Raw genomic sequence first — 23674 nt, 5'->3', positions numbered from 1 at the left:
ATTTTCCCTGTTGAGATAAATGTTGGCGATTGTATCAACTAACAAAATGTATTGATTCTATACTGAAATTGCATATAAAGTTCTCTTCAATTAAGGAATAAATTACAAGTATTCAAAAACTAGATTCATGTTTGAAACTTTTTTAAGTAATGTTTCCTAACTACAACACTGAAGTTTTAGTTTGGAATCAAACCATGAATTTCTCTAACTACGAATTGACAATCACAGACTTTGAGAGTTTTCATTTTGTCCAATGAGATAAAGAGAAGAATGGGAAGATTTCCAGGAGACAACAGCTGTGAAATCACCTGCCTGTAATGTTTAAGCCAAGAGAAATACGCTTGGCTTCTTTCTTTTATGATACAAGGACATGTTGGCCAACGAACTGCAACTTGAAAATGGAATAAAGAAATGCAATTGTTATCACTCCAAAGGGTCTGAAGTTGAAGCCAAAAATAATAACTCTTATTTTTTTAAAAAAGGAATCAACATCAAAATCTAGAGTCACAGAAGGGATAATAATGGAACTATTTGTCAAGAAAATGTGAAAATGGCTAAGAGAATTGTGAGCTTAAGCAGTGATGTCCTAAAGAACTTTAGTGGACAGGCGACACTTTAGAACAAAACAGGTTTGAGCTGTCATGGGTCCACTTATGTGGATTTTTTTTTTCTTATAAACACAGTGACGTGCTGTAAATGTCTTTTCCTTAAGATATTCTTAATCATTTTTCTAGCTTAATTTATTGTCAGAATACAGTATATAATACATATGACATACAAAATATGTGGTAATGGTCTGTTTGTTATCAGTAAGGCTTTCAGTCAATAGTAAGCCTATTAGTAATTAAGTTTTGGGGGAGTCAAAAGTTATATGTAGATTTTTTAGTATGGTGGGAAGGAGCCTAGGGCCTCAGCCCCCATATTGTGAAAGGGCCAACTGTATACATAAAGTACCATTGTTCAGGCCATGGAAATCTAAGGACAGTATGGGTTGCTATTTCTAATGCCACCTCTCTCTTTTGGATGCCAATCTTGCATCTCTAAATGCCCACCAGGCAGCTTTTCTTGGATGCCTCCCAGCCAATTCCAAGTCAACCAGCAAACAACTAAGCTTTTTGTCTACCTGCCCCAAACAGAACTACAGGACTACAGGAATTTTCACTAAACTGCATTGCCGTCTGCACGAGCTGTCCAGCTCAGAGTCATCAGCTGCTTATCCCATTCCATGTCTCCCTGAATTTAGTCCACTACCAAATTCTATTCAAGGAGTTTGTCTTTCTTTCCATCCTACTGTCACAGCCTCTGCTCAAACCCTCATTTTCTCTCACCCAAATCCTTGGAATACTTAAGCCAACCCATCTCCCCAAATCCTTTCTCCATAATGGCAGAAGTGTTGAATCTTAAAAACAAATGAGATCGGTGGGGGGAGGGGCAAGATGGCGGAGAAGTAAGGAGCTCCGTACTTGCACTCGCGCCCATACATCACACAGAAAAGATCTGAAGCCATTGGAAACCTTANAAAAAACAAATGAGATCATTTCATTATGCACACACACACACACACACACACACACACACGGCAGGAAACAACTTCTGATAACTCTAGGTTGACATCAAACTCCTTATCAAGATGCAGAGATTTTTCACAAATCTGGCCTAATCTGCCACCCTCTGACCTGTCATTGGTCTACCACAGTCTACAGTTTAACTTACTGTTTTATCTTTGCCCCTACCCCCCACTACTTTTTCATGCCTCTGCAATGCTCTTCTCCATCAATACCCTTGTTTTCCCCCATTCTTCCACTCAGTCAAGAAGACTCAAGTTTGATGTCACTTTATCCATCATATCATCCCTTTCTTTGACTTTATGACTGTCTCCTCTGTATGCCCACACGACTCTGTTAAAACAATCATCAAGGTATATACACTCTACTGTACTATAATTTAAACACGCCTGTCTTCCTCTGATTCCTTTCCAAACCAGCTGGAAACTAGATGGTGACTATGAGTTAAAAAAAAAAAAACTAATGAAGAAGAGCTTTGCAAGATTATGAAATACCACACTTATCCTGAAAGAAATAGTTCATCAGTAAAAGGGAAGGGGCCAGATAAGAAACAAAAATGGTTTGAGTTGGAATTCTCTAGACACTGAAGGAAAGTAAGGCAGTCTTTGTGAAACCAGATGACCAGACTATATACAGGAGCACCAAGCTATATAGATGGAGAGTAAAAGTGAGAACTGATGGATTTTGTAAGAAAAGGAAAGATGTGATAGGAGTTCAGTGTGGAGCAAGCATAAGTGATATGTTCCCGCCTAACAGGAAGAGAGGCATTAAGCAGAGGAGCTGTTTAATGATTTGTGGGGAATAAAGGGGTTTTATCCTAGCTTAAGATGATGGCAATATACCCACTCAGAAATATCAGGAGAAGGCAGTGCATCTCTTTGGAATAAATAGCTTCACAATTTGGAAAAGTGTGCTTTTGAACCACATTTCCTCAAAGATCCCACAACAGAACATGTTAGTTAACAATGAAGAAAGACTTGATCAAAGGAAGATAACTGAGTGATCTCTTCCAGAACTCAGCTCTTCCTGGCCAGCGGGATTTCCCGGTATTCAATTGACACCTTTCTGAAGCTTGCCAGCTTCCGGTAAAGCCAAAGTTAAGTCCCCCTCCATAGTAACACCTGAAGCTAGAACAAATTATGGGGAATACTGGCTTCAAATCAAATCAAAAACAATGACCAAAGACAGTGAAGGAGAATCAGTAAGCACAAGGTCATGGAGACGACATTCCACCCTTGGCAGAAGGAAGGAGAGTAAAGATGCCTAGCACAGCACCTGGAGATCGCCCTTTGAAACTGTTTCTACTTTCACACACAAAGATTGAGGTAAACCTTATGAAATTTTCAAGAATCAAATTACATGAAATTCATGTTACTCAATACCCAAGAAGCCATGTGAAACGAGTTTGCACATAAGGCCCTTGTGCCTTATGTCATTTTACAGGACTGTTAGGCCTCCCTGACAGCAGCTCCGCAGAATAGTTTAAATGCTCGCCCCCTGCACACACCCCATCCAAATTAGAGATGAGTGCACTCAACTACTTGCTGGAACCTATGAAAATCTTAAATTGTATTTCAGACATTTGGGGTTTAACAAAGAACATTTTTTTCCAAGCATATTTTCCCTTGGTTTTTAAACCCATGTGTATTTTAAGGGGGAAAAATCCATCTGTTTCTGATTCATTTATGCTTAACTCATCAGGATATCACTGGAGAAGAGTTATCAGGTGTCCACGTCACTTTCCTCCCTCCTTAAACTTCTATAACGTCTCTTCTTAAAAGCAAGCAGGTGTACTGTGTCACAATTAAGCAGATAAGAATTGTAAGCCACTATCACTTTGATTCAAGCCTCAAGATTCATGTGTTTTAAAAGAAAGCATTAGAGTCTCCCCCTTCTGTTTTCTAGTTGTATGATTTTGTTGGTAGGGGTGATATTTTTTATTTTTTGTGTTTATCTTCAGCAGGAGAGAGATGAGGAAACATAACATGGCCAATAATATTTAGTGGGCCAATTCTCAACTCCCTGAATTCTCTTCATCTTTTACTAGAAGAGGTGCTTGTGTAACGATCAAACAGCGGAACTTAAATCAACAAGTCAAACAATGCCCCACTTCACAAACTGTTAATATTACCAAAGGTTCTAAGTTTTTTAAAAAATAAGAATTATTTTCCCCCCATAAAACAATGATGCAGAATAAAAGATCTGGACTCCTGGTAAACTCATCAAAATCTAATTAACTCTAAGGGATCTAAGTCTAACACTGACTACATTTAAGAGCCAGGGTACAGTAGTACAGAGGACCAACGATCTCTCCTACAATAGGTTCCTGCACGGCCAGCAGGTGTAAACCATGACCATGGGAAAACTCTCAATAGAGCCCAACCAAACACACTGCCTTGAGACCAAAAGTCACATGGAAAAAATCAAAAACTAATTATAAAACTCACTGCCAGTACCACTGGCAGCCTCTCACTCTTCAAGAGAGTACTTTAAAGTTTATTTGTGGAAGGGGACTAAAGCTGGCCAATTTCTAGCCAAAGCCCATCCATGCAGGCAGTGGTTAGGTTGAGGGGATATTTGGCAGTCAGCAGCGATGGTACCTGCCTGGAAGTCCTCTGCCTCTGGTGTTCCTGTTTGGTGGAAAATTTGAACATGAACGCTGGCAAAGAGCAGGTAATGAGATGGGAGAAACCTCAATATGATGTAGCAGGTCTTTATGATCTGAGTGGTATTCCTGCCCATATTCACAGATTGTTAGGGCTGAAAAAGGCCTCGGAGATCAACCCCTTTGGTTCAACTCCTTTCTCCTTACAGATGGGAAGCAAAGACACACAGAGGTTATGGGGTTTCTCTGAGGTCATCTTGCCAGTTATGTGGTTGATCCACTACCCAGCCTGTGTCTTTTCCTTCACATGTTCTGGATGCAAAGAGACTTGGACATTAACATGGCATCTGTGAACTTCTGTAAGGGTGCCTTCTATCTTCTTCTGCTAGGTCTTTGGTGCCAATGAGTATTGAGTATTACGCCAAGAGTTAAAACTAAAAAGAATCTTAATTAAGAAATGAGCCACAGTGGGGTGCCTGGGTGGCTTAGTCGGTTAAGCGTCCGACTTTCGCTTAGGTCATGATCTCGCGGTTCGTGGGTTCGAGCCCCGCGTCGGGCTCTGTGCTGACTGCCAGCTCAGAGCCTGGAGCCTGTTTCAGCCTGTGACTCTCTCTCTCTGACCCTCCCCTGCTCACGCTGTCTCTCTCTCTTAGAAATTAAAAAAAAAAAAAAAAAATGAGCCAGAGTGATTTTCAAACAAAATGCTGAGGACAATGACAACTTCAACTATTTTGTTGCAAAGAGGAGAGATAAGTCTGTAAAAATGACTTAAAGCATGAGGGTCTCATATGTAAATTCATTTGACATGGAAATAATTTTTTATTTAGCAAACAGCAAGGAAATTATGCTTTAAAAACCACATACACACTCATATTTGTCCCTAAATCAGGGAAGTAAACATTAGCATAAAGGCATGATTTTTATTTTGTTTTTGTCAACAGGTAAATATGAAATACAATGCCTTGAGGTACAGCATGCCTGGCATGTCGAGGGACACATGAAGACCAACGTGGCTGGAGCACAGTAAGTAAGAGTGAAGGGTATGAGAGGATCAGAGAGGTGGTCAGATTTATTGGGTATTGCAACCCATTTAAAGCTTTAGCATTTGCTCTCAGGGAGATGGGAAGACATCGGAAGATATTAAGTAGAGAAGTACCTGACTAAGTTAAAATGATCACTGGGTGCTGCCCTGAGAAGAGACAAAAGTAAGCAACAGCAGAAGCTGAGACCTTTTGGATGGCACTTGCCCAATAATCCAGGCAAAAAGAGGATTATATGAATGAAGATGGTGACGTCAAAGATTTAAGAAGTGACTTTCTTCCACATTTATAGAAGGAGCTCAGAACATTACTAGCGAGTGTACAGTGTGACAGAAATAGAAGACTCAAGAACAAGCCCAATGTTTTTAACCTAAGGAACCTTATAGACCTGAGTTGGCTTCCAATAAGATGAGGATGTCTATGGGAGAAGCAGCAGATTTTGGTTTATTGTGGGTTGGGGTTTTTATGGCAGGCGTAGGGGGTGGGAATCAGGAGCTCAGTTTTCCATGTTGCATTTGAGAAGCCTATTAAATATCCATGTAGAAATGCTAAGTAGGTGGTGAATATAGGAGGATGATGTCTAGGAAAGCTCTAGGCTACAGATACAAATCTGGACATCAGACTCGAATTAGTAACTAAAGCCATGACACTGAGTAAGATTACCAAGAAGTGAATGTAGGAAAATGGGTCCAAGAATTTTTCCTTGAGAAGCAAGGGGACAAAAAGAGGAGCAAACCCACAGGAAGAAGAAAAGGAGAATGTGTTGTTCTGGAGGCTGAGTCATGAAAGGCTTCATGGGAAGAGGGAGTGATCATTTGTGTTAAGTGGTAAGGTGGTAAGTCAAGTAACATGAGGACTGAGAACTGTCCATTGGATTTGGAATGAAGGCTATTGACGCCTTTATCAAAAAACAGTTTCAGAGGAGCAATGGTGTGATGCCTTGACCACAATGCATCCAAGAGATAATTAAAGCACATATAGACAACTCTTTCAAAGTTTTAACATGCAAGTAAGTGAAGAAAAGGAGTGGTAAGTTAACTTCAAGTAGTATCGAGAGAAAGCTTTAAACATGGCAGAAACAAAATAAATAAATAAATAAATATGGCAGAAACAATGAGATGTTTGTGGGTTGGCAAGAGTCTAGTATGTAATTTTTTAAACAAAGGAACAAAAGAAATAGAATATAGAAAACAGGAGAATTAGAGCAATATCCTTGAATAGAGAAATGGGGAAGAGACCAAGTAGAAAGACTGGCCTTTGTTAGGAGAATGGATGGTTTACCTGTTATACCTGGAGAGAAGGCAGGGTATATGAACTAGATGCTGGTAGGTGGGGAAATGAGGGAGTTTACTTCTGGTGGCTTCTGTTTTCCCAATTAAAGAAGCAATGAGTTGGGACAAGGAAGAAATCGTGAGAGGTTTGATCAGAAAAAATAAATGTTTGCTTGAGGGAATGATGGACAAGGAGAATAGAGTGTAATTGCTGGTCACTTGAAGCAAACACACACAGCTGCATAGGTATAATGAACTTGGGTGAAGATCCATTCAAGCGAGTGCATCAAAGAGAGGAGAGTGAAAATGAGGGAGTGATTATGACGATTGGCCAAGACCAGGAGGAAAGTAAGGTGAGTGAGGTACAGTGAGAAGGTGGTAGGAGTAAGGGCTTGCAGGTACCAGTAGAGTTGAAGAATTATGGGGTTGGGCATTCCGGAGGAAGTGAATTCAAAAGATGGGAGTAAAGCTTAGAAAGCAAAATGCTTGACCCTGAGATTATGGGGAAATTAAATTTATTATTAAGGACAAGACGTTGATATGGTCCAGCCAACAAATGTACAACAACCCTGCTCTGGACACCACACCCAGCTTTTCATTAGTTTCAGTGGTGATAGCTACAATGCCTCGTCCTCAGTCCCAAACACTATGTAAGACTATTCATGACACCGACAGTCAAGACCAAAGCCATTCCTACTGCAGGGAAAGCAATTTCTGCTGCAAATACTGTCTTAAAGACAAAAGAATACAGATCAAGGTGATATTAAAAAGAGATGAGTTGAAGCAAAGAGCTCATCAAAAATAAAGCAGAAGCAAATATCCTTGAGGTTAAGTGCTTTCGATGAAGATCAAATAACTGGCCAGGAGATTATGTAGAAACCACGGTGTGGTTGGCTGATAATGGCTCCCAAAGCTGTGCCATGCCCACTGATTGGGAAAAGGGTCTTTGCAGATATGTGGTTAAGTTAAAGATTTTGAGATGAGAGCGGTATGCCATCACACAAGAGAGGACGAGAGCAGTCTGACATGCACAAAGCAGATGATATAAAGACAGAGGCAGATGTTGGAGTGATGCAGCCACAAGCCAAGGAATCCCAAGGGAGGCCAGTAACCAGCAACTGGAAGAGGCAAGGAAGAGACACTCCCCCGTGCCTCTGTGAGAAGCATGCCCTGCTGTCACCTTGATTTTAGTGTTCTTGCCTCCAGAACTGTGAGAGACTAAATTTCTGTTGTTGTTGTTTTTTTTAAGCAATTTAGGTTGCAGTAATTTATTAGAACAGCCGAAAAACACTTGCAACTTTATCTAAGGAGTGTATGCTATGCTTGATGCAAGACTGGGCACTTTGGGAAGATCCAAGATGCATTGGACTTAGTTCTTTTCTTGAAAGTTTTAACACTCTAGTTTGAGGGACACCTGGGTGGCTCATTCGGTTAAGCATCCAACTCCTGATTTCAGCTCAGGTCATGATCTCATGGTTCCTGGGATCCAGCTCTGTGTCGGGCTCTGTGAAGCCTGCTTGGGATTCTCTCTCTCTCTCTCTCTCTCTCTCTCTCTCTCTGCTCCTGCCCTGCTCATGCTCACTCTCTCTCTCTCTCTCAAAATAAATTTTAAAAAAACTGAAAAGAATGAAAAGAAACAAAAATCTACTTTTATCTAAAAAAAGTTAATCAAATTCAGAAACTAAGAAGTCAAGCCACTCTTGAAATGTGTCTTGAAACGTGAGAAGATGATCATATATCAGGTCACAATTCAAGAGTTATCCAGATTACAGATTCCTGAATAAATTTCAAAAAGCTTGTGCTTTGCTGAAAAACAAAACAAAACAACATGGAAACCCGTCTATTATGATAACCTGATTAGTTAGATCATTGGATTCAAAATGCAAACATTTTCTGGGAGAGCCTTCTCAAAAGGGAACCCACCCAACAGAGAACAGACTTACAAAATGAATGAAATAAATTTAGTGGCAAGGCTTCCTGTCATCTGTTCCAAAGTCTCAGCTTCAGAAATCACCCAAGAAACTTAGGACCCTGTATAGGAGCAGCCTTTAAAATTCACAGCTCAATCCCTTCCATGCCTTCAACCAAGCTGACCTCTAAAAAGACCTTCTCACCCAGCAAATGTGACCAGCACACAAAAAACTTAAGAGGTGTACACTGTAACAGGCAAGCCACTCAATGTCAAATGGAATCATTTTCTATTTCCCCCTCAAAGGCGGCTTCAAAGAACAAGCGGCCCAACATTCAGGTTTATCTATTCCACGCCCTGGACCCTTTTTGCAGCAACTGATGGAAAGGTGGCAGACCGCTCCGGGGGTGCCAGCCCAGCTCTCAGCAGATGCTTTTTTCCTCATTAACAGTGGCAGCTAACAGCATAATGAGGTCCAGCTGCGGGGAAGAACTGCTTGAGCTCATGGTTGGCTGACAGGCCCCCGGGTTCCCACTCAATAAGCAATTCCTCTGAACAGTCATCCACTCGCGGGATGACCTAGAACAAAATCCAGCAGGGAATGGCATGTTCCCAAACACAGGCACACTGAAAGCACTTCACAGGCTTTCATTCAAATGAAATGTAACTCAACCCCTCCTGCTCTTGTAGAAGTCCCACAGAGCCATGTCCACCCAGCTTTTCCGTGGCTCTCTGGCTGTAAGTAAGACCATCTGGGGGAAGACCCAGCAGAAGAGGAGGATCCACCAACTTGTGACGTGTCAGCACTGCGGTGAAGTTTGGCCAAGCTGTGAACCCTTGCATTTGGATTCTCCAGCTCTGGTTCTGGCTGGAACTTCAGCGTACACCTCTTTACCAATCCTACAAAGGCACCAAGAAACACGCCAGTGGGACCTCACCAGCCTGCGTTGGGGGGAATGTTCACAACGGCCCCAATTTTCTGATCCTGTCGATCAAACAGTTTCCAGCTTCATCAGAAGCATAGAAAGTAGGATAACACCGATCTGAACCTGCACCAGATGCAGACGGAGAGACTGAAGAGCTGGGAGAAGAGGTGGAAAGTGTTTACACTTGCCGAAAAACATCCAGTTTGCCAAACCACTTGTTTGAAATTCTAGAATTTAAAATGTAAACATTCTTCCCTTTGGAGGTTTCAGTGGGCCTCCAAATGCTGCTTTTCCTCCTGACTTCTGTAAGGGAAGAGCTAGGTTATGGAGTTAGATGGAGAACGGAGAGGAAAAGAAGAGAGCAAGGCTCAGAAGATCCACAATATAACCAAACAAGTAATAAGGCAGCCCACCAAACCAACAGAGTTCTGAATTCTTTCTTTTCTTCCCATCTCTCTGCCAAGAACAGGAGTTTGAGAGAGGCTTACCAAAGAAAAGCCCAGGCTCGTATTTCCGCCCCCATTGCGTGGCCAGGGGAAGAATGGAAACCCTGTAGGATGGCCAGGTAAGCTTTGGCCCAGATAAAAGTACAGTATCATGAGTTCCTAGATCAATTACAATTGCCTCGTAGCATGATGAATCAGACATGCACTATGCCTTTCTTTCTTCTTTAAACAAACAGATGCTATTTGATTAGCAGCCCCATGAAATGGAGAACTCGTTTTTATTTGTAGTTCATCAAAAGAATAGGACTTATCAGGTGATTGAAGAACTGAAAACAATCCACCAGTAAAAAGGCTCCATTTTATTTAGGACAATGCTGCCAGCAGCCAGCTACAACCCCACCGGCGCTTAGGTTCAGCTGACAAGATGCTAATCTGCACCATCAGGACCGCGGCTATGCGAGAGAGCCTGGGAAAGTTAGTTGTCGTACAGCAATAGCTTGTGTTCAGTTGAATGTACAGAGTGCATTTCTAACCCAAAGCTCATTTCCCCTTCCCCACCCCCTGGTCCATCATATCTCACCTTCTAATTTTGAAAATGCTGGAACAAAAACCTCTCCTAAATAAAATTCACATGCTCCTAATTTTAGTGGTTCCCATTCTTTGGGTCTTGGACTCAGAGGCCCCTAAATTACTGGCAGTGATTTGTAAATTCACGTACATCCAGACATCAATTACGCACTTGCAAATAGATGTGTGACGTTCCAAGTGCACCGTGGCAAAGGCCAGCTTGTGTTACCTCCTGGTTTCACAGCTGTCTCTTGAGACTCCCTAGCTGCAGGGGGAGGGTGGAGGATGGTGTAGTCATGTGGCTGACTGGATTCTTTTGTGGGATCATAGGGATTGGGACCCTACCGGAGATTTGAGTCTCGTCAGGAACGCAAAAAATGGACGTGGGCAGAAGTGATACATTCCACTCCCAAGATTACCCTAAGAAAACTTCCCATGCAGCTCTCAACATTCTCTTCCCCCTCTGTCACCTAGACGCAGGCGCCAGAGTGACCTCGGAAGCTGTGCGTTAAAGACAGCACAGACTGCATCAGGCCAGCCCTCGAGTGACTACTTTGGGGAGAGACACCCCCAGCCCCCTTTCAGCCCTGCCAATTGGACTTTATGTGAACAACAAAAACACTATTTCTCAAAAACACTGAGATTTCGGGATTTTACTGTTATAGCAGCTAATGTTTCCTTAACTAATACATATATGTAGGCGCTGCTGTGGTTGAACAAGATATACATTCATTTTGTTTTTCATTTTGGTAAGAACACTTAGCAGGAGTGTATACATTCATTTAAAAAAGCAATTCCAAATTCAGAGGTTTTTCCTGGCTGGGTATTTTCTCGAAAAACACGTCACTGTTTCCAACAATTCCAGGCACTGAGTTAGATGTGACATATACAGAGGGAAATCAGTCAGTCTCTGGCCTCAAGCCTACAGTGTCCGGAGATGGAAGACATAGAAGAAAAATGCAAGTAAGTGCATCACTACAAAACTGCAGGTGCTTGAAGCAAACAAATCACGGGGGGAGAGGCACAGAAGAGAAGTAACAGGCAGGGGCTGGGATGCAGAGGGCCAGCTTCTTCTGGTGAAGAGACATCTAAGCTGGAGACCAGATGGATGAGCATCAACTGATTAAGAACGAAGAGGGGCACCTGGGTGGCTCAGTCAGTTAAGCCTCTGACTTTGCGTCAGGTCATGATCTGGTAGTTAGTGAGTTCGAGTCCTGCATCAGGTTCTGCGCTGGTGAGGCAGAGCCTGCTTGGGATTCTCGCTCTCTCCGTCTCTACCTGCCCCTCCCCCACTTGCACATGCACTCTCTCTCTCTCAAAATAAATAAACTTAAAAATAAATAAGTAAAAAGCAAGCCTTCCAGCAAAGAGAACTGTGCAAAAGCCCTGGAGGAGCAACAAGCTTGATGCCCTTGTGGAAATGAAAGGAGGCCATTAGCCTGCCTGGAGAGTAGAAGCAAGGGGAGGGGAGGGAAGGGGAAGGAGGGGGAGGGGAGAAATGTTATAAAATGCTATGATCTATGCAGAGAATGAATCATGTCAGGACTAGTAAAGATTTTTAAGCTTAGTGTAAAGCGTATAGATAATAGATATTAGATAATGCCCTCAAGTGTGTGAGAAGTTGGGTTCTGGGAATGGGAGAGAAGAGATTACCACCTGATATCAATGGTTTGAGGATAATGCAAAGAGTCCGTTCAAAGGGCCACAGCACATATAAACTGATAAGCTTATTTATGGCATTAAAATTTCAAGGGGGTAGTGGGGGGTTAAAAGGAAGTACCTTAAAATATCTAAAGCTAACAGGAATCCAGTTTAGGTGTTAAGCAAGGGAGTGCCACCACCTGATGTTCATTGTCATTGCTAAAAACTCCATCAGAGTTAATATTTATGTGTGAAAAAGTTCATACTAGAAACATTTAGAAAATCTCATTCATTTTAGAAGTTATGGTTAACTGATATTAACCAACTAAGATCATTCAATTTAAGCTCTTCCTCATAGAGATTCAAAAAGAACACAAAACTCAGAAAGGGTCTATAACTAGTGTGTTCAGAATCATGCAATTAGCAAATAGCAAAGTTTATATCCTGTTCTGCTTTTTCTTTCAGCACTGTCCCCAAATTCCACCCTGCCCTGCATGTATCTCTGCTGTATGTGCAATTAGCTTGCATGGCCACATTTTACATATTAATTCATGTCAGACCACCCTTCATAAAATATTTGAGTCAGATGTGCAAAAAGGCAGGTAACGTAACTTTGTGCCATGCTCCTAGTTTTTTAGCAGAAAAATAATGTCTTAGCCACATGTTATCACCTCTCTTGAAAACCACCAAGATTTGCAGTTTACATACAGGACTAAAAACAATAAATCTGTTAGCTCTCTGGATTTAGTCGAACATGTAGGGGGTAGTTGAAGTTCTGCTTAGTTTTTCTTGCAACCACTGGCAGAAGATTCTCAAAGTGAGAATATTAGTCTAAATTTAAGTAACTGTTTCCTGGGTCTGAATAGTAAATGAAAGCTCTGAAGATGATGCTTCTCTTTTACACAGAAAAAGAAGTGCACATAAAACCAAATGGAACACCAATGTTCATAGTGGCACTACTCACAATGGCCAAATGTGGAAGCCACCCAAGTGTCCACTGACAGATGAATGGATGAGCAAAATGTGCTGCAGTCATAAAACACCATATTATTCAGCCTTAAAAAGGATATTCTGACACATGCTACAACATATATGAGCCTTCAGGACATCATGCCAAAATAAATACTGTCACAAAAACAGAACTACTGTGATGATCCCACTTGTATAAATTCGAATTCATAGACAGAAGGTAGAATGATCCCGGTCAGGGGTGGGGAGAATTGAGAGCTGTTAAAAAACTGATACAGAGTTTGTTTAGCAAGACGAAGCGTTCTAGAGATTGGTTGTATAACAATGTGAATGCACTTAACACTCCTGAACCATGTACTTAAAAATGGTGAATATGATAAATTTGTTACATCCATTTTACACTTATATATTTTTTTTTAATTTTAACGTGTTAACGTGATTTTAAGTGTTTTTACAGTAATCGCAGAGAACCTCTGTTCACCTACACAAACACGGTCAGAAAACAGACATCTAGACTTCTAGGAAATCTCAAAGTCTGGGTTCATGACAACATTACCTTTTCAACCCTCTGGTATTTGATGTGGCCAAGACAATGTGAGCAGACGTGAGATCTGTCACTCTGGGCAGGAGCATTTCACTGCCAGAGGAAAGCAGAGAACCATTCTCCTTTCCCAGCCAGGGCTGCCCATCGAAGCAGCAGGTTGGGGCGAGCCGCCGTCACACATCAGTGTGGATTCCTGAGTGTGCACGGTGAGCCAAGCCCTCCTCACAATCCACACCATATACGTGGACTGATGGGGAAATACGCCCTTCTTGAGTTACATCACTATGACGTGGTGGTTGGTGTCACCACAGCATAATCTAGCCCTTCCGGACTAACACAGAGCTTTATAAGGAACAATAAAATAGGAGAATTTGAATTTCAGATTATATCAACAAATATTCTTTAATAGTTAAAAAAAAAAACACCTTAATTCTCTGCCACCGATTTCTGAAAGAAAATATACAATTAGCACTCTTCAGAAAATATACAAGACATTTCACAATGACTATTAGCAGTAAAGAAAACTTTCTTTTCCACACATGATACTACATCACAGACTATGCATGACTCGGTGGAGAGCGTGTGTATATTTTGTTTGGCTGGTTTGCGACAGAGATGGGGGAATATCCTAAATAAGAGGCACATGAAACATTTCCTTCCTTTCCTCCACGAACGTAGCAACAGTTGCTACATCACACTTGGGTAGAGAAGGTGTTCGGCAGCACGTACTCTTCCTTTCATCAAGTGTCAAGTTCCTGGATGCTGTGGACGATTTTCTAAATAAGTATCTGTTAATCTTCCAGGGGCATGATGACTCGAGGAGAAAATACACAGAAGCCTGTTTCCAGCAGGTTGCATGAAAGGGTAAGGAAGGAGGGTTTCCCTCCACCTACACCCCCCCCCCCACTCCCCATCATTCCTTGGCTATAGGCAGAGCAACTGAGACCCGAAGCTATTCCCAAACATCTGAAAACTATTTATAAAAAACTGAGGTTACTACAAATAAAGACACTTTAAGCTGATGGTTCAGATCTTTAGTTCATGATGTAACTAGACACTAAAATAATAGTGTATGCTCTGGTGGGAAAAATCATCGGACAGAGTTATGAGACGTGTGGTCCACTCCCACTTCTCCCATTAACAAACTGGGACATGTCGCTTAACTTCCTAGGACCTTGTTTCTTTCATCCGTAAGGAGGAGAGATCAGATCAATGTTTCCCAAAATGGGGTCTTCGGCTCAACTATGTCTCTGTGGGTCTGTGAGGGGGGGACAGGGGTATCTCAATGCAGATTCCTAGAACCCATCCTTTTCCGACTGAGTGAGCATCTGAGAGTGAGGCCCAGGAATCTGCATTTTAGAGCTTCTTGGCATTTGACCGCATGGCCCTAGTCTTTGGTGGCCTTTGGAAATGCATCATACAGCCTAACAGACTTATGCACAGTGAGGTTTGTGACCCATAATACTAAAGATTCTGTAAATCTTCTTCTGGCTACATAATCCCATAGCCTTGAGCAGAGGTGAAAACAAAGTATGTATCTTCAGCACCACCCCTTCCATTCACTCCAAAATGCATAATGCTCTAGAGTTCATCCCAGTGTAGAATAAAATATTCAAGCTGATACGGTATTGCTAACTATTGAATGCTACTTCCCTATTTGCTTCACCTCATCTCCATTCTCCACCACAAAAGAGCCTGAATCCAATCACACCCTAGAGAAGAAATGCTAGTGCCACACGTGATATTTTAAGGCCAGATCTTTACATCAGGTTAGCTCCATGCTTTCTCATAGAACTGTCTCCAACATCAAAATTTGTAGAACAAGAAAATATTTCTGTGCTGTATCTATGAGCAAATAGGTTTGACTATATACACTTAAGCAGACAATGGGTAGTGATTACTCATTTAACTGAAAGATTAAACACTGAAACATCAACATTAGAATGGAGTACCTCTTATATTTGGCAACCGGCAGGCAGTTGGTAAGCACTAATTTCCTTCCCTGAAAAAGTCTGAGTCCTAGTTGCATAACGTTCAATAAATCTAGAACTAGGACCTGAATCTTTAGACCTCAAGTCCACCACCTTTGTTGAATACTGACCAAGGTTTTACTTTCACTGGGAAAAAAGTATGAGTCTCCAAAAAGTGTGTACAATAACCGGAATGAGCTTTAATGGGATTTGGAGATGGATCAGGACAGGAAAATAGAAATAATGAAAGAGGGAAAATAGTGCTAACTTTCAGTTAAACATGGTAGGCTGAACAACATTTTTCTCTATTCCCTCTCAAATGTCCGCTAAAATAACAATAAATAAATAAAGATGACAAGAGAACTGGAAAGGAGACAACAGCAGACATAAGATGCCAATATTTTTAGAATATGGAAAACTAGTGGAAGAATTGTTACTAACTTAACAGAATTGTGCTTGCAAAGGGATATAGTGATGAGAAGCAAGACCATTTGGCCTGTAAAACTCCAGAAAGGCTTTACACTTGGAGGCATCTGGTGCTGCAAAAAGCTGGGGGGTGACGCTTTAGTACAACTACTAGGAAAACCTTACCGGAAGACAACTCTGTTGAAAAATAAAACTGAGGCACTCCTGGGTCGCTCCGTCAGTTACGCGTGTGACTCTTGATGTGGCTCGGGTCATGATCTCACGGTTTGTGAGATCAAGCCCTGCGTCAGGCTCTGCACTGATAGCATGGAGCCTGCTTGGGATTGTCCCTCTCCCTCTCTCTCTCTGCCCCTCCCCCACTCATGTGCGCGCATGCATGCTCTCTCTCTCTCTCTCTCTCTCTCGCTCGCTCTCTCTCTCAAAATAATAAACTTTAAAAAGAAAAAAGAAAATTGAAAAAATCTTTTGCAAACGTAAAAAAAGGTAACAATAAAGATAAAGGATTTGAAAGGAAAGATGGAACCAGAAGGTTTAATAACGGACTAGCAGAAGTTTCACAAAAAGCAAACACATAAGGTACCAGCAAGGAAATTATTAACAAAATAGGAAAATTAATATTCCCCAAAGGGAAGGACAGTGATCTATTCACGGTCTGTGGAAAACCTGGCACCCTGAATTTCAGTAGTCCACTCTAAAGCACAGCATCATGGAACTCTGGTGCAGCGACTGGCAAACTCTGGCCCACTGTCTGTTTCGGTAAATAATTTATTGGAACACAAACAGGTTCGTTCACATATATATTGCCTGTTGTTGCTTTCATGGTACAGTGGCAGAGTGGAGTAGCTGTGGCAGAGATTGGGTGTCTACAACACCTAAAATATTTTCCTAAGAGAAATGAAAACATATCCACACCAAAACTTCCACATGTATGTTCATAGCAGCATTACTGTAACAGCCAAAAGGTAAAAACAACCCAAATGTCTGTCCACAGACAAATGGATAAACAAAATATGGTATATCTGTACAATAGAATTTTTTAGGTATAAATAAATGACCTACTGCAGCAGCTGGATGACTCAGTCAATTAAGCATCTAACTCTTGATTTCAGCTCAGGTCATGACCTCAAGGTTCATGGGATCGAGCCTCACATTGGGCTCCACGCTGAGCACACTGAGTGTGAAGCCTGCTTGGGATTCTCTTTCTCCCTCTCTCTCTCTGCCCCTCCCCTGCTGATGCGGTCTCTCTCTGTCTCTCAAAAATAAACATTAAAAAGATTTTTAAAGAATAAAATAAATAATATGGGAACTTTATGAACTACTTTATGCCAAAAAACCAACAACTTAGATGAAATAGGTAAATGCATGAAAAAACACCAATTACTGAAGCTAACTCAAGACAAAATAGATTACGTGATGAACCCTATATCTACTCAAGAAATTAACTTTGCAGTTAATCTTTAAACTAAGCCAAGTCCAAGTCCAGATGGTTTCACTGGTGAATTCTACAAAACATTTAATGAAGAAATCAGACACAAACACGTCCAAAAAATTTAAAAAGAAGGAATATTTCCCAACTTCTTCTATAAGGCCAGCATCACACTAATACTTAAAACACACAGACACACACACACACACACACACACACACACATCACAAGACATCACAAGAAAACTACAGACCAGTATCTTTCAAGGACACAGAGGCAAAATTTTGAATCAAAATTTAGTAAACTGAATCTGACAATGGTTTTCAAAAGTATAAGATATTAGTCACCAAAGTGAGTTTATCCCAGGAAAGCAAGGTGGTTAACATTGGAAAAATCAGTGTAATTCATCATACTAACAAACAACAAACAAGAATTCATGTGCTAAGTAGATGAGGAATAAGCACTTGACAAAAACCTAACATTGATTTCTAATAAAAACTCTCAACAAAGGAAGAATAAGAACTTCCTCGGGGCTCCTGGGTGGCTCAGTCAGTTAAGAGTCTGACTTTCCCTCAGGCCGTGATCTTGCTGTGGTTCTTGGGTTTCAGTGCAGGGCTCTGTGCTGATGGCTTGGAGCCTGGAGCCTGCTTTGGATTCTGTGTCTCCTTCTCTCTCTGCCCTTCCCTCACTCGTGTGTGCACGCTCTCTCTCTCTCAAAAATGAATACACATTTTTAAAAAATAATTTTAAAAAAGAACTTCCTCAACTGGATAAAGGACATCTACAAAAAACTTACACCTAACATCATAATTAACGGTAAAACCTCGAATTATTTTTTGCCAAGATCAGGAAAAGGCAATCAGTGTTTTAATCAGTTATTAAACAAGAAATTTAAAATATCCAGATTGGTAAGGAAAAAGTCTTCATTTTCATGACATGATCATATGTGTAAAAAGAACCTGATGAGATATGAGAAAAAGCTACTGTAACAAGTGGTTTTGGTAATGTTGCAGAATATGCAAAAATCAATTGTTTACATATTCTTACAGAGAATTATCACATGCAAGTTTTCAAAAACAGTGCCACTTACAAGAGCACCAAAAATGCGAAATTTTTAGTGTAATCGGATTAACATGTACAGGACCCGTACACAGAAATCTACCAGATGTTGCTGAGAGAAATTAAAGACCTAAATAGAAAGGGAAGATAAAATTCAATATTGTTAACAGGCTAATTCTCTCAAAATAGATGGATAGCTTAGAATACCCCCAATCAAATCCCTGTGTGCATTTTTTAATTGGCAAATTGATTCTAAAATAATGTGGGGGTAGCCAAGGCAACATCCTTGAGAATGAAGCACAAAGCTGGAAGAATCACACTTTCTGAGTTGAAGCCCAATCGTAAAGCTACAGCGTAAGTAAGGATAGTGTGGTACAAGAAAGATATAGTTCTCTGGAATAGAATAGAGAATCCAAAAGATAGACCTCATCATGTATGGACAACTGATGTTCCACAGAACTGCAAAGACAATTCAGTGGAGAAAGGAAAGTCTTGAGAAAAATCATGCTAGAACAATTGCATATCCATAGGCAAAAAGGAAAAATGATCTTGTACCACATACAACAACCCAAAGTGTAACAGAGACGTAATGTAAAACGTAAAACCACAGAACTTCTAGGAGAAAACCTCTGTGATCTTAAATTAGGCAAATATTTATTTAAAACAAGAGCAAACAATCTACCAATGAACAATGCAATAATTTCAGTTTCATCGAAATTAAAACTTCTGCCCTTAAAAAACACTGTCAAAAAAAAAAAAAAGACAAGCCAGAGCCTGGGAAAGAATATTTGCAAATGATACATCTGATAAAGGACTGATGGCCAGACTATATAAACAATTCTCAAAATTCAGTAAGAAAAAAAATACAGTAAGAAATGGGCAAATTGTTTGAACAGACATTTTGCCAAAGAATATATATGGATTTTAAATAAACCTGTGAAAAAGATTCATCATCATTTATCATTAGGGAACTGCAAATTAAAACCCAAGTTCCTACTATACCTACTTGCATGGCTAAAATAAAAGACTGACCTCACCAGGTGTTGTGAAGGATGCAGAGAAACTGGGACTCACACATACTGCTACTAAGAACATAAAATGGTACAACCTTCTGCAAAACTGACATTTTCTTAAAAATTTAAACATACACCTACCAATGATTCAGCCATTCCATCTTTAGGTATTTACCTAGGACAGATGAAACCACATAGCCAAAAATCAGAAACACACTGTCCAACTGTAGATGTAAGCTGACGGACAACAAAATGTGGTATATGCATACAACATACTACTACTCAGGAACAAATTATTGATACGTGTTACTGCATGGATCATCTCAAAATAATTAGGCTGAGCAAAAAAAAAAAAAAAAAAAAAACCAAAAACAGAGGGGGGAAAGGAACCTANTCAGAAAAAAAAATTAGGAAAAAAAAAAAAAAAAAAAAAAAAAAAAGCCAAAAACGTAGGGGAGAAGAGTACCTATTATGCGACTACATTTCCAGAAAATGCAAATTAATCTATGTTAACACAAAGCAGATCACCGTTTGCCCGGTGATGTTGGGAGTGAGGATGGGTGGCAGGGAGGGATTCCCAAGGTCATAAGGACACCGGGGTGAGAGTGTCATGGGTGTATACATATATCAAAACTGAAAACTGCATGCTTTATGTATGTGCAGTTTATTGAATGTCAATTATAACTCAAAATAATGCAAAACAAACAAAAAAGGTTGCTTTGGGGCCGTGAGATCTGACATGAGGAGAAAGAGTAGAATAAGAATTTACGGTTTTCTTAAAAGCCCTTAGTCATTTTTTTTAACCATGCAGAATCATCATGGTAAAAATAAAAATAAAAAATGAAACAAGAGCAAGAACATACAAGAAGATAACAAGAGAGACGAGAAAGTCTTTTCTTTAATGTCTTGAGTTGAAGATCAGGTGCCCATAAAGGCACAAATTCTTTCCAGCCTCCTGGAACTATTCATTACTAAATTCCTAACAAGGAGGCAGTGTGGAATCTCATAGTAAATGGGGGCACCTGGGTGGCTCAGTCAGTTAACCTTCTGACTTCAGCTCAGGTCATGATCTCGTGAGTTTGCGAGTTGGAGCCCCGCGTCGGGCTCTATGCTGACAGCTCAGAACCTGGAGCCTGCTTTGAATTCTGCGTCTCCCTCTCTCCCACAAAAATAAAATAAACATTAGAATTTCACAGTAAATGGAAATATTCAGTTTTGATATTTGCATGACGCTATCACTGATAAACCGCCAAAAGAACGAGAATTGCCACTAAGAGACATTTTTAAGCAATAGTAATGGATTTGTGCTGAGCAAGCCACAAACCTCTCCAACAATCTTGTTTATTTTTACAGTGGATTGCTACAGATGGGTGGTAGAAATCATTAAGTAGTTGATAACCCCTACGGGTGTAGACCATTAATCATCTACTTCCTTACCTGGGAGAAATTTAGGCAATGGGAGGAGTTTGGGTTCACCTGATGAAATGAAATTGATAGCAGTAAAAGGACCTCTTTTACAAGAGCCCAGAGTGAGCTACCTTTCAAATGCACAGGAAAAGAAAAGAATCTTACAAGTTGGAAGAGTAATTCGGTCAGAACAGAAGGAAAGGGAAATAACCCCTGAAAGCAGAAATTCACTGAGGAAAAAGGAGAAATGCCGTGGTTTCAAATAATGTGATTTGCATTCAGATTGTTCTTTAGACTTTTGGAAAATATGCCTCAGGTGTAATTCAGTTTAGGGAGTCAGAAGCCCTTGAACTCAGACCCTCCTTCTAGTAGGGCTACAATATATTCACAGAGGTCTGATAACTCTGATAGTGATACTTTCATGTACTGAGGGCTTTGATTTAATAACAGTTTAACAAATGTATACATTCCAAACAATGTTCAAATCATTTGGCACCGGCTGTGGTTTATAGAATGACTTCTCCTTGGTATCAAATAACGTCAAGCTTCTGGTCTGCTTAATTCGCTGATTAGATATAATGTCCCATGTTTAAGTGAGGACATTAAGCGATGTCGCAAGACGAGCTGTTTCTGCCTCTCACCTAACTTAACCCTAAAGCATATTCCATTCCACCAGGATGCAGAACCGAGCTACCATTTTCAACTCTTTTCTATCCCTTCTCTGACAAGTTTAGTCAGGCTTCTCACATGTGGGGAGCAGCTCTGCCGAATGGAACAAGAAAAACTCTCTTGGAACTGAACAATAAACCACTTCCAACACACACAAAAGGCGCAAATCTGCTTTTATCATCTTTATCCAAAAGAAAGTAGGTTGAGAAGCGGAGCAAGGAAGAGCAGGTATGTAACGCTAGGAGAAATCAGTTTGTCCAGAGTATCACAGGGCACTGAATGAGGAAGTGGAACACACACACACACACACACACACCCTACAGTACGCACCTTAGCATCCTCTTTACATCTTTGCTTGGTTCAAATATTATCAGATATGTTATCAAAAGCTCAAGGAAAGGTTGAATTTCTGCCCCTGCGATTATTTAGAAAGAAGACAGAAGGCATTCTGCCTTGGTTTGGCTTACATGTCAACCTGCCTGGTGTTGCTGAAGCTGCTGGTGCTTCCAGAACACAGACCAACACCCTCATTTTGCAGATGAGGCAATGACACAGGGAAGCGGCCAGGACTGGATGTGAGAAGTTAAGACTCTCTCCCTTAGTCTGTCTCCTAGGCCCTTTACTTCTTTGAATTTCCTTTCGGTGTCATGATTCTGTAAGAACACGTCACTAGAAGCAGGCCATTTTTACACAGTGGTTTTCAACCCAGCTGCACCACGGTATCACCTGGGAGCTTTATAAATTCTGATGCTGGGGCTTCACACCTCCTGTCCCGAAGGGATTCTGATGCAACCCAGCTGGGGTGTGGCCCTAGCACCGGGAGCTTCAAGAGCTCCCTTGGGCAATCCTAACGTGCAGCAACCTCTGAGAAGCTTTGCCATGAAGCAAAGCATATTGGGAATGAAATTTGCTGATAATTAAGACGACCTTTTGCAATAGTTTTTCATACTCCGATCGAAGCAGGTGTTCCTTGTTGAAGACTTGTATCGCTTATTGGCGTGTTCCGTGCACCTCGGGTTCTAGCCGGCTCCGGCCCTTTCTAACCGCCGTTCTTGGGCCTCTGCTCGGCCTCTAAAAACGCACCGCCGCACTCAAAATGACCAGTAAAATAGAGATCTGAAAACACATTTCCAAACGTTAAGTAAAAGCGAGGGAAGGAAATCCCTCGATTTGGACAAGTCTCCCATAAGCAAAACAGAGGAAAGGGAGGCTATCTGGCGATAATTCCGGCCAAGATTATTTGGGCATTTTCCCAGAATTACCCAAGTAATGCCGTGAAAAGCGAATCTATCTGGGCTACATTACGCACAAACTGCCTAAGTGGTAAGTTTTAATCAAAAGTTACCTGACCCTGGAAAGTGTTAAAGCAAAAGACACCACCAGCATCCCAGGTTCGACTGGCCCCTGGCCCTTTGCCCGAGCATTTCCCGCCAGGGTCTTGCAGTAAGAAACCATAACCAAGCAGACAGGGAATTAAACACTCTCCCAGGGCCCTTCTGCTCTGCCTTGGGACCCGAGCCACCCACTCCGGAGAATGCCCCCAATTGCTATACCCTTCTAGGTCAAGAAAAACCCTAGGAGCATTCTGAGGGGGCGTGGTGAGGACGAGTCCCAGTGCGCCTTCCAGAACCACCTTTTCTCCACCGCAGAGGTTCCGGGAGCCCCCCGGTTCCGTTTCCACACACCTTACAACGCCCCGCCCCCGACACTCGGACGCAGGTGGCCCTAGGACGAGGATGTCAGAAGCTCCCTGGGTCCCGGGAAGGACGGAAGTGAGGAGGAGTGTCCCAGCGCGCGAGCCTTCCCTGCGCCTCCCGAGCCAGGAAGAAAGGTCTCCGCCAAGGACAGCCCGGAAGAGGTGCCGGGTCGCTGACTCCCTGGAAGTGAGCCGCACCCGGGCTCTGGCGCCGTCTCCTCCCCCCGACTCTCCCCAGCTGGAGGCCCGGCCTTGGAGCGGGCGGGACGCCGGGACCGGCCCCTGGAGGCTGGGCTGAGGCTCGGCGCAGGATTTGACCCCTGCAGCCCGGAGCTCGCCACGAGGGGCCGCCTTAGCCCCAACCCCGTGCCACCTGTCCTGGCTGGGGTGGCAGGACAGGCCCCATCCTGAAGCGCTCCCCGCTCTCGTTGACTAGAAAGGCAGTTCTAGGAGGGGGAGCGACGCCAGGCGCGCAGACCGCCTCACCTGTCCGGCGACGTAGAGCAGGCACCAGGTGCCGCCGAG

The 23674-nt window shown here is 41.8% G+C and overlaps 1 protein-coding gene across 1 annotated transcript in view; it reads right to left on the bottom strand.

Annotated features, from left to right (window-relative positions):
• The window catches only part of ADAMTSL1 (ADAMTS like 1), a gene marked incomplete at its 5' end in the record, with an annotated part of 912424 nt that extends 888750 nt beyond the window's left edge, over window positions 1–23674 (bottom strand). Inside the window, one exon of the mRNA XM_077765085.1 lies at window positions 23636–23674. Coding sequence (XP_077621211.1) covers window positions 23636–23674 — 39 coding nt within the window. The remainder of the gene's footprint in view (window positions 1–23635) is intronic.

This window comes from Crocuta crocuta, unplaced genomic scaffold, assembly GCF_008692635.1.
Source record: "Crocuta crocuta isolate KB4526 unplaced genomic scaffold, BGI_CrCroc_1.0 scaffold687, whole genome shotgun sequence".
NCBI lineage: Eukaryota > Metazoa > Chordata > Mammalia > Carnivora > Hyaenidae > Crocuta > Crocuta crocuta.
This window is presented reverse-complemented; position numbering and strand designations above follow the sequence as displayed.